The sequence below is a fragment of the Hoplias malabaricus genome, chromosome 14 (assembly GCF_029633855.1).
Source record: "Hoplias malabaricus isolate fHopMal1 chromosome 14, fHopMal1.hap1, whole genome shotgun sequence".
In the NCBI taxonomy this organism is placed as follows: domain Eukaryota; kingdom Metazoa; phylum Chordata; class Actinopteri; order Characiformes; family Erythrinidae; genus Hoplias; species Hoplias malabaricus.
In genome coordinates this window covers 18558475-18570657 of record NC_089813.1, presented here as the reverse complement: position 1 = coordinate 18570657, position 12183 = coordinate 18558475, and the positions used below count along the sequence as shown (strand labels likewise).

At 39.2% G+C, this 12183-nt stretch overlaps 1 protein-coding gene across 2 annotated transcripts in view; it reads right to left on the bottom strand.

Annotated features, from left to right (window-relative positions):
• The window catches only part of dock5 (dedicator of cytokinesis 5), a 208447-nt gene that overhangs the window by 124710 nt on the left and 71554 nt on the right, over positions 1 to 12183 (bottom strand). For both annotated transcript variants that reach the window (XM_066643473.1, XM_066643474.1), the window contains exons 15-20: positions 11812 to 11910; positions 10487 to 10559; positions 10191 to 10294; positions 2821 to 2998; positions 2277 to 2374; positions 2096 to 2185 (exon numbers count right to left, since the gene is read on the bottom strand). In XM_066643473.1, coding sequence (XP_066499570.1) covers positions 2096 to 2185; positions 2277 to 2374; positions 2821 to 2998; positions 10191 to 10294; positions 10487 to 10559; positions 11812 to 11910 — 642 coding nt within the window. The remainder of the gene's footprint in view (positions 1 to 2095; positions 2186 to 2276; positions 2375 to 2820; positions 2999 to 10190; positions 10295 to 10486; positions 10560 to 11811; positions 11911 to 12183) is intronic.

The window sequence follows — 12183 nt, the reverse complement described above, 5'->3', positions numbered from 1 at the left end:
GTCCCCAGTCAACTCCCCACCCCACCATATACAGTGTTGGTGGAAAACCGCTTTCCCCTCCTGAGTCGCTTGATGGTTTGCCAAAATCTTCTCGGGGGCCGATAGAAAGTCGTTTTCCATGTCCTCACCAAACTCCTCCCACACCACAGTTTTTGCCTCAGCACCTGTCAGCTGCCTCCGGAGTCCCCCGAGCCAACCAGGACTCTTTCTTCAGCTTGACAGCCTCCCTCACCCGGGGTGTCCACCACTGAGTGCGGGGATTGCCACCACAGCAGGCACCGACAACCTTGCAGCCACAGCTCCGTTCAGCCGCCTCAACAATGGAGGTCCAAAACATGGCCCATTCAGACTCATTCAGACTCAATGTCACCGGCCTCCCCCGGGTTGCAGTCGAAGCTTTGCCGGATGTGGGAGTTGAAGATCTTTCGGACAGGTTTCTCTGCCAAATTTCCAAGCAAACTCTGAGCAAATGTTTATCCATGTGATCCGCCATCTGATCCAACTCACCACCAGGTGGTGATCATTTGACAGCTCAGCACCTCTCTTCACCCGAATGTCCAGAACATATAGCCGCAGGTCCAATGATACGACTATAAAGTCGATCATTGAAATGCGGCGTAGGGTATCCTGATGCCAGGTGTACTTGTGGACGCCCTTATGCTTGAACATGGTGTTTGTAATGGATAAACTGTGATGGGCAAAGAAATCCAATAACTGAACACCACTCGGGTTCAGATCAGTGGGTCAGTTCCTCCCAATCACGCCCCTCCAGGTCTCACTGTCAATACCCACGTGAGCGTTGAAGTCCCCCAGCAGAACAATGGAGTCCCCACAATGAGTGCTCTCCAGCACCCACCCCCCCCCCTCCCAAAAAAAATCCTGGTACTCTGAACTGGTGTTGGGTGCATAAACTCTTGCCTTACGCCTTTCACCCTGGGCAACTCCAGAGTGAAAGAGCATCCAGCTCCTCTAAAGGAGCCCATACTGTGTGTCAAGGTGAGCCCAAATACATCTAGCCGGTACCTCTCAACCTTGCGCACCAGCTCAGGCTCTTTTCCCACCAGAGAGATTACGTTCCATGGTCCAAGAGCCAGTTTCAGTAACTGAGGATCAGAACGCCAAGGCCCCCATCCTTGGCTGCCACCCGATCCACAATGCACCAGACCTGGATTACTACCTCTCCCACAGGTGGTGGGCCCATGGGAGAGTGGACCCATGTTGCTCCTTCGGGCTAAGCCTGGACGGACCCCATGAGTGAAATTCTGACCACCAGGCGCTCACCAAGGAGCCCCTCCCCCAGGCCTGGCTCCAGGGTGGGGCCCCGGTAACCCTACTCTGGGTGAGGGAAGCTGTGTCTATTTATTGATCCATTTCACATCTACATACCTATCAACATATTTATCTATTGATCCATTTTGCATCTACCTACCTACAAATCCATTTATCTATCAACCAACTACCTATCCATCCATTTTTCCATATTTTTATCCATCTATTTATTCATCCATTTCACATCTACATACCTATCTATCCACCTATCTACCTATTTATCCGTTCATCTATTGTGCATCTACCTACCTACACATCCATCCATCCATCTACCCATCTATTCATCCATATATTTATACACTTGTCCAACTATTTATCCGCCTACACATACAGCCATCTATCTACCAATCTGTCAATCCATCCATTTATGCATCTATGTATCTATCCATCTGTTTATCCATTGTTCTATCCATCTATTCATTTATCCATCCATTTAACATCTACCTACTTGTGTATCCACCTATCTACATATTTATCTGTTCACCCATTTTGCATCTACCTACTCAGGTACCCACCTATGTCTATCTATACATCTATGTATCTGTCCTTCTGTTCATCCATCTGTCCATCCATTTATCTATCTACATCAATTGACAGTTTTGGAATATTCAGGATGTGATTACTGTCAAATTTCAATTTGGCTTTGGTTGTTAATTAGCAGCACCAGTCAGATGTAGGTTTCTGGTTATTTTTCTTTTTAGAAATTCATTCCCAGCCATATTACAGTGAACCAGTTGCAAACTATTTCCAAAATAACTTCGCTTACCAGTGCATTAAACACTAGGGAATCATATGTGTCTTTTTCAGAAGTCTCCATCATGATGTTAAAAAGCGCATCCAATGTGTCCTGAAGAAACTTTAAATTAAAAGATTTTAAAAAATTACATAAAAATAAGCCAAGCTTTGGCACATTATTTAAAAGATGCATTTCCATGAAAAAGTCCTACTTTAACAATCTCTCCGCCTTCAACCTCCATTAGTTTCTGGAGATTCTCCTCTAATTTGTCAGGATTTGACCTCCAATTGAGAAGGCCCAGAAGATCCACTGAAACACAGATGATAGCCCAAATTCAGTCCAATTCATTTTTAAATGACTCATTAAGCGACCTATTCAGTGATTTTTAAAAATGCTATACATTATTGCTTTAAATGTAAAGCTATATATATTTATATGTACAAGAATGGTCATAATTGAAAAGAAGCAATGAACACCATGGCTGAGCACTGACAAATTGTTTTAAATGAATACATTTCAGACAGAGTTATGTCATAAATCAATCCCATCAGCTTGCAGGGTGGGGTTTTCAAGCTGCAGGTGAGCAGCAGAGGTATGCGTAAAGGCAGAGGCACGGACTAAACAAAGGCAGTGTTATAGTAAAATTCTAAATATGTAATATTTTATTGGTTTAATCAATAAGTCTCCAAAAAGCCTGTTAGACTTGTACTGCTATATTTCATGGTAAATCCATCAGTAAAATTTTCACATCATACCATTCTGTGTGAGCTTTGTGGAGCATGTAAGTGTGCTAATCTGGAAGCTGTCTTTTGTGACGGGGATCAGGCCTGAACTCTGGAAGAGTCTTCCACTCTGTGTCTCATACTCTTCCACCTCAGTCCAACAGTCTGGCAGGGTCAGATAATTCTTTTCATCTGCTTTTTTCATATCCACCTAGGTAAGAGTGACAGAATCATGCAAAAAATATGTCCAGATTATATACATACATACATATTATGTATATATATGTGTGTGTGTTTGTGTGTGTGTGATATCTGTCTCTTTTGCAAACCACTAGACCTGTAGAAAAAAGAAAAGATAAAATAGCATAAGATAGGAAAAACAGAAAACTTGACAAATACTGTGGTGCTGGGGCCCCTTGTAGACAATCCCATGCTGCAGAGTGGTACCATCTGACTTCATCAGCCAACAGATAAAAAAAATAATAATAATTATGTCCAGATTAAATACATATGTCATGCCTGTCACAGAGAATGCCTCTCTTATTCCCTCACTCACCCCTGCCTTGTTACTTGAGTCAATGTACTACTCGGAAGAATTCAACACTCATAGTGCAGCGGGAGATCACTTGGCTTCACCATCAGCTTATGACACCTCAGCTGTTTCTCATTCTTGTATCATTAGTCAATTAATAATTAAGCACAGGTTTTAGCATTAGCTCTTACGAAGTATTGCATACTACTCTGTTACCAAGTGGTATCCTGTTTGTAAGCCTACTTTTGTGTATGACCTAGTCTTTGTTACATTTACCAGTTTATTTTGCCTTTGCCCTTTGGACTCAGTTTTTATTGTTTTTTTTTTTTTTTTTTTTATCTCTTGTGCTATTTACTTCAGCCTGTTCTTGTTTTGTTATCTGGATGGCTCTTTTGTTTTGTATGGACTGTGGTGTTTTTGGTTTTTTGTTGTTATTCCATAAATCTCAGTAAAGATAAACTGATCCCATTTTTACAGTTTTTTCTCAGTCTCTTTGGAGCATTTCTCAGATCAGAATTGAATTTCTCAAATAGACTTGTTTAAACTCCACATTTAGTTGCACTTCAAAAAAGGCATTTCTCATTCATTTTGGACAAACAGCACATGCTTTGGTTTATCATGCAGCTGTCTGCTTAATTTACATTATCAAATGCATTTACCCTGTTGATCACTTCAAGTTCTCTGTTGAAGTGTGTAACCCCCAGAACATCCAGTCACTGATCCATTGCACAAGTCAGTACACTCAGATATTTTGATCCAGTTGTCATGCGCTGTGAACAAAACTTTGCTAGTACAGACGACACCCATAAAGGCTGAAACGGGGAGGTGAACACATCAGGAGTGAGAGTGTGCTGTAAAGGAAGAAGAGGGGTGTGGGACAACAGCAAAGGGGAGGAGATTAAGACATGGTCTGTGGCAGCACCTGAGAAGAGGATGAGCTGGAAAGTCAGAGAGTGGGAGTAGTGCAGCAGCAAAAATGGTGGGGGATGAAGGTCCACTGAAGCACCTGAAAACAGAGCAGGAGCTAGAAAGCTGTAGAGTGTGAGCAGCACAGCAGGTTTCTCTCGTTAACTGAGTGATTGAAGGTGATGCCGTTTTTTTTGGAGCATGCTACTGAAACACAGAGGCTGTTCAGCCAGAGAGGAGGAAATGGGAGGCTCAAGGCCGCATGCCGTTGGCAGAAGTCAGGTTTTTCACACGTCAAAACAATCAGTATGGGAGCAAGTGCCCTTAAAACTTTTGGCAGTTGGGGAAGCAGGCATGACAACGACTGATTGCTTTCCCCAGCCACGAAGCAGCCCCATAGCTGTTATTGCCGGAGAAGGAAGAAATGGGAGGTCCGAGGCCACATCAGCAGCAGAGGTAGAGGCAGGACTAAACTCTGGACGCTGTTCCTAGGAGGAGGAGAGACGGGGTCTGCACTGCAGAGCTTGTAGCAGTCGTGCAGCAGCCATGATGACGGCAGGTTCGCATTCCCGTAGCAGCGTAGTTGGAGAAGGAGGTAAGGGGAGGCTCAAAGTCAAATGCCAGAGTCAGATGCGGATGTCACTCAGGAGCTGTTTGCAGTGGGAGGAGAAGCAGATTAGCAGAAATGAACCCAGAGCGGAGGAGTGAGGTGATGTAGTGAAGCAGTTGATTCAAGGTCCATCTCCTGAGCCAAATGCAGCAAAGTTTGTCTGACGCGTAAATGATGCGAGTTTGCAGGGTATACAGGGTGGGCCATTTATATGGATACACCTTAATAAAATGGGAATAGTTGGTGATATTAACTTCCTGTTTGTGGCACATTAGTATATGAGAGGGGGAAAACTTTTTAAGATGGGTGGTGACCATGGTGGCCATTTTGAAGTCAGCCACTTTGGATCCAACTTTTGTTTTTTCAATGGCAAGAGGGTCATGTGACACATCAAACTTATTGGAAATTTCACAAGAAAAACAATGGTGTGCTTGGTGGTAACATAACTTTATTCTTGCATGAGTTATTTACAAGTTTCTCTTTGTTTATAGTCATGTCGCCATTTGACATGTTGCAGAGATTAACATGTGAGGAGTGTATAGAAATCCTGTTGATGGCTGTTGAACACAGTAACCGGGTCATTGCAGCTGAATTTGCAGAATGGCAAAACAAAAATTGGAACAGGACCCTCAGTTTACACAGAAGATTTTGTTCAGTGATGAGGCAAACTTTTATGTGAATGGTGAAGTTAACAAACAAAACCACTGCAATTGGTCTGACACTAACCCACATTGGATAGATCCCTCCAAGACTATTGAAATAAAAGAATTGATGGTATGGTGTGGTATATAGGATACAAAGATAGCGGGGCCATTCTTCATCAATGGAAACCTCAAGGCCACTGGATATGTGAAATTGCTACATGATGAAGTGTTTCCCTCTTTATGCACGGAAGCTGTCACATTCCCTGAGTTTTTCCAGCAAGGTGGTGCACCACCACATTATGGGTCTCAGGTCCAAGCATTCCTAGATGAACAGTTTCCTGGAAAGTGGATTGGTCGTCGTGGGCCAGTTGAATGGCCCCCAAGGTCTCCCGATCTGACCCCCTTAGACTTTTATCTTTGGGGTCATCTGAAGGCAATTGTCTATGTGGTGAAGATACGAGATGTGCAGCACCTGAAACTACGGATACTGGAAGCCTGTGCTAGCATTTCTCCTGCGGTGTTGCTATCAGTGTGTGAAGAGTGGGAGAAGAGGGTTGCATTGACAATTCAACACAATGGGCAGCACTTTAAACACATTTTATAAGTGATCAGAAAATAACTCAGTAAATAACTCATGAAAGAAAGTTACAGTAAAACCAAGCACACCATTGTTGCACACGTGTCACATGACCCTCTTCCCATTGAAAAAACAAAAGTTGGATATCAAAAATGGCCACCATGATCACCACCCATCTTGAAAAGTTTCATATATTTTACCATATATTAATGTGCCACAAACAGGAAGTTAATATCACCAACCATTCCCATTTTATTGAGTTTGGGCATGGTCCTACTCCCACAATTATGTTATTACATAACTTCAATTTGTACATTTATTAAACATTTTTGGTAAATATCTGGCTAACTGATGATTAGCTCTCAGGTGAATCATGACCTTCATTGATAAAGGGGAGCGTTTGAAGCTTTAAATTAATCAATGATTAACCAGTTCTCTAAAATCTTTTCACGAATCTTCAATTGTCAAACATATACACAAACAGAGCCAAACAGTGTTATTTCCAACAATGGAGGAAAATAACTAGAGCCAACAGCCCAATATAAGAAGAGGAGTAAGGATGTGTGGTGGATGGGTTAGGAGGCAAAACAGAGGAAGAGGTAGAAGAGGTCAAGGACAACATTACATTGCAAATTAAATAAGAGCCACAATTGTAGACCATGTCATCAATCATGGCCTTACAATGGCTGAGGGTGGCCGAAGGGTCTAGCCAAATATGGGGAGATGAACAGTGCCATTCAAACTCATTGAAACATTTCGCAGAGAAAATAGATAACTAATCAAAATGTACTCTACTGTAGGAATATATATATATATATATATATATATATATAATGACCTCCAGCAGGCCATTAATATCCGCGTTTCTGCACAAACTCTCAGAATCTGACTCCACAAGGGTCGACAAGGGCCCACCGTCCACAAGTGGGGCTTATGCTTACAGCCCAACACCATGCAGGGCGGTTGACATTTGCCAGAGTACACCAATATTGGCAGATTCACCATTGGCACCCTGTGCTCTTCAAGGATGAGAGCAGGTTCACACTGAGCTTGTGACAGAAGTGACAGAGTCTCTTCTCTCAGAGTACATCTCTCCCTAATGTGTTTTGCCCATGTTTATTTCTGATTTGTCTGATATATATATATATATATATATATATATATATATATATATATATATATATATATATATATATATATTGCCCTTTGTGTTACGGTGACCAGTCTTTTCTTTCTTTTCTGTATCATAATGATACTGTCTGTCGATTACCTTAATTTCAGTAAAAAGCATGAATATGAGTTTTGTCCAGAATTTTTCTATCAATCTTCCACATACGGTAATGTCTTTGTATTGTTTATATGCACTTCACAGTAAAAGTGCAGCCCAGTGCATTTTCACTATCATCAAAACATTCAGAAAACACTTACAGTGTTTGTAATTGATGACACAGGGGTATGCCATTCTGATGACAATATGACAAATTTTGAGCAAGTTACAGGCATTTGCTGGTAATCCAGGGTGTGGTGCTGTTTATATGAAATGTTTTGAGAAATGCACATAATGTTGTGCAAATATGAACGATGATTCGAGAAATGCTCCAAACGAATGCTCAAAAACTGTAACCCGCGAGTCTCTATTCTATTTGTACAGCCTTACAATACACATACAGTCAATTTTTGGCACTCCTGAAATTCTTCCAGAAAATTACACATTTTTCCCAGACAATTTTTGCAATTACAAATGTTTTGTTATACACATGTTTAATTCTTTTGTGTGTATTGCGGCAACACAAAAAAATGGAGAAAAAAGAGCACCAAAATTGATATAATTTTATGCTAAACTTGGTCAACTATTATTGGCCAACGAAAAATTATTGGCCCCCTTAAATTTACCTCAGATGTGGCTGAAAGGCCTTAGACTTGGGAGGGTTATTGGACATGCCTTAATATTTTTTTTTTCAAATCTCACCTACCTAAAAAATTTGTTCCCAAAAAGCTACACATGGTAATATTCAGCACAAACCAAGCAACTATAATGTGAGAAGTGTGTATTTTATGTTTTTTTTTTAATTATTATTAAATCTAAACATGGACTTCCCAATAACCTATTTTCAAAGGTGCTGATGTATAGTGAAAAAACACATTGCGAACATTTATGAAATTTTGAACTTTGTAGACTTGGGTGTTGGCTACACACTGGTGTTTACAGCTTTCTGACAATCTAATTATTATTTTTTTCTATATTGTTACAAATCTGATGTGACACTGTTTTACTCAATACATTGTGGCTCACATGAGATAACTGTGAAACACAGGTAAGAAATCCCCTCCCTATTGTCAAAAATAATGGCCCATTCGCCATCTGTGAGACCAACATAACTGTTTGTTTGTACGTGGTGGTATTTTAGTTATTTAGCAACGACACAGAACATTTTGGCGGGACAAAGCTATAAATATGAGCTTCAGATGACTGTTTGAAAGCAGCAGAAAGCATCCAAACTTTACTTCGAACTGTTTTTTTTTCTCTATCAGCTGAGCTGTGTTTCTGTGCATTACAAAACATCAGATTTACAAATGCTGTTGCTGGAATATATACTGAACCAGCATAGCAATGACGCTAATCAGCACCAAATTAATCAAATATATCTCACTTACTTATCACAAAATGAAGCCATTCTTGAGCTCTGCACTCCATGTGAAAACACTGCAATGTGCTTCTGTTTATATAACTAAAATGGGCCACAGGTTGTGTTGCAGTCATAATCCTCCAATATGTACGGCCAGATTAGCGTGCTATTATCATATGAATATGAATGGGTGGGCCATCAAGGGTCATGGTCTGAGTCTCAGAGAGAGATGTGCCTCTTGTTACTTATCGTTCTACAACGAAAAGCTAAAAATAAATTTCTTTTCAACCTCCATATATTTGAAAAGTAGATATTGAAAAGTAGAAGGTTTCTGTGGGGTAGGTATATGGTGTTTCTAGTACAAGTTGCGTTAGTATTGTGGTGCAAGTTCTGATTTATTCCACCCGTTAATATTTGGTTGCACACCCTTTGGAAAAAATTAATTTAGCAAATTGCTATTTTGCAAACTGCTCCAGGTCTCTCATATTTGAAGGATGCCTTCTCCCAACAGCAATTTTAAGATCTCTCCACAGGTGTTCAATGGAATTTAGGATCCTGACTAATTGCTGGCCACTTCAGAACTCTCCAGCACTTTGTTTCCATCCACTTCTGGGTGCTTTTTAAATATGTTTGGGTCATTGTTCTGCTGGAAACCCATGACCTAGGACACAGACCCAGCTTCCTGACACTGGGCTCAACATTGCAACCCAAAATCCTTTGGTAAACTTAAGATTTCATAATGCACTCGGTGAAGGCACCCAATATCCAAGGCAGCAAAACCACCACAAAACATTGTGGAGCCTCAACCATATTGTACTGTATTTGCTATGTTCTTTTCTTTGAAGGCTTCATCCATTTTTAGTAAACAGTAGAATGATGTCATCATCATCATCATCTTTTACGCTTATCCATTTCAGGGCCACGGTAGTAGAATGATGTGCTTTATCAAAAAGCTCTCAGAAGGATTTTGGCTTAATCACATATATTTTGGCAAACTGCAGTCGAGCTTTTTATTGTCTCTGTGTCAGCAGCGGTGTCCTCCTGCCATAGCGTTTCATTTCATTAAAATTTTGACAGACAGTTTGCAAAAACACTGATGCACCCTGAGCCTGAAGGACAGCTTGAATATTTTTGGAACTTGATTGGGGCTGGTTATCCACCATCCAGACTATTCTGCTTTGCAACCTTTCATCATTTTTTCTGTTCTGTCCATGTCCAGGGAGACTAGCTACAGTGCCATGCAAACAAAATAAACATGTGTATACCAAAACATGTGTAATTGCAATAATGTTTTGGGAGAAATATTTATATTTCAGGAAAGATTTCAGGGTGCCAACACTTTCGGCCATGACTGTATTTTGTGTGTGTTTGTGTATGTGTTATCTTTCTTGCATGCCACTACTCCTATAAAATAGGGGAAAAAAAAGAAAAGGAACCCTATAGAAAAGAAAAGAAAAGAAAAAAAGAAAAGTAGAACATTTTGGCAAAATCTGAGGTGCAGTTCCACCTTGTAGACAATGAGGTCATGTTTTCCATCTTGCAGAGTTGTACCATCTGACTTCATCAACCGAATAAAAGCCATGCCAAATGGTTTTTCAGACTTGTCTTTTGCTGAAAGCCAAAAAGTATCATGGAGAGAGCACAAGGATTGTAATTAAAGTAAATAAATAAACAAAATAACCAATAGGAAATGATGAACATTCACTCTAACAACACTCTAACACAACAGGAAACTGTTAAAATATTCAGTGTATATTTTTGTTTTAATATGGTTTAAGAGGAAGAAATTTTAACATAGCCCACAATCCTGTGAAGATCTGTGTCTGAAAGTCATGCTAAGGTGACAGCGGCACACATCCTCTATGGGTATCGTCACCTAAAAAAATGGGAGGGGGGGGAAGCATGTGAACCAAGTTTCTCTACTCAGAGCACACTTGAATTCAATAAGTGACACAGCTCATACTAATAAATGTCCTTGTAAGGATTATAAACAAATATTGTAAAGCCAAAGCTATAAGCTCATGCTAAACTTGTTACAACGTGAATTTATATTATTACAGAGTGTTTCCTGCATAGACAATTATGAGGCAGCTGCCTCCAGTTTTGTGCCACCTCAGATCTTGAATTTAATTTCATTCTAATCTGGATGTGTCATCAAAGGGAAAAATGATGTAAATTGCAAATTTTGCACAGTAAATCTCAGTTTTCTACTAGTTTTCTAGTTTACTGAATATAGTTGCATATGACATAATTGTAATGCATTTTTAATGAAGAAAAATACAATTAGCATTAGACAGCATTAGACATTTTTTTTTAATTATAATCATATAATATGAATTGTAGGCTCTGCAGAATAAAATTATTCATAAACAAACTGCAAATAGCTTTAACTTGTATATATTAACAAAGAAAAATTTTTGTTTTTCTATTCTGTAGCTTATGAACTGAATTTTCCCTTCCAATTAAAACTGAAAAAGTAATGAATTACATAAATTAAGTAAAGAAATGTGGGTACCACTTTGGAATAAGACTACACTTATAAAGTTCTAAAAATAGTTTACATATTGTGTATTAATGGTTACTAAATAGGTTGTAAAAAAAACTTTCATTTATAACGCCTCCATATAAAGGCCAAAAGGGATTTGTTGTTTGCCAAATACTGAACCCATATCCATCTACATTTTCAAACCTCATATCTTACAGGTTTCTCATCTTACATTGTTTTCTCCATCAGTGAACAATAAGCCTGTCAGCTTCACCTCATATTGTTAATAAGTTTAACCATTTAACCACCAAGATTAATCCATTAACCACCGTTATAATGTCCTTTTAGATATTGATGATAACGTGATGTACCTTAACATATAAAATGACTAAGTTATCTGAAACTCACTATTAGACAAAATTATAAAATAAATAAATAAATTAAGAAAGAATAAGCCTCTGTTGCCCTATCAACATATGTGTTATAAATGATTATTTTTGATTTTGAACCTGAACCTTAATTTGAGCAAGGAAATATCCTGTGCAGGTATCAAATTTATTAAGTAAGCTTTAATTTAATTTAATCTAATTTAAAAATTGCTTTTAGTACCTGAAATGAAAGAAACAGAGCTAAATCCCCTTACTTTTACTGTCTCATTCCAGCAGGGCTGCTTGACCTGGTAGTAAATTACTGACTTATATTCAGTGATCCCATCATAGCCAGCTCCTGGGAATATGGCTTTCTTAAAAAAAACAAAAAATAAATTTTATTAAGATTCAGCCTTTATTAGATTTTACTGGATATTGTAAATATAAATACATTTGCATTTATAAAATCTGGAAAAAGGGCAAACCACAATGTTAAACTTAGTGAATTAATTGTCAAATAGTTTGAAAACACTGTTGAATGTGCATGATCTTAGACTTGGGCTTGAGACCACATTGCATGAGAAACCCTCATGCTGCCATAATAAATATAGACACATGAACATGGGATTATTTGGGGAAAATACATT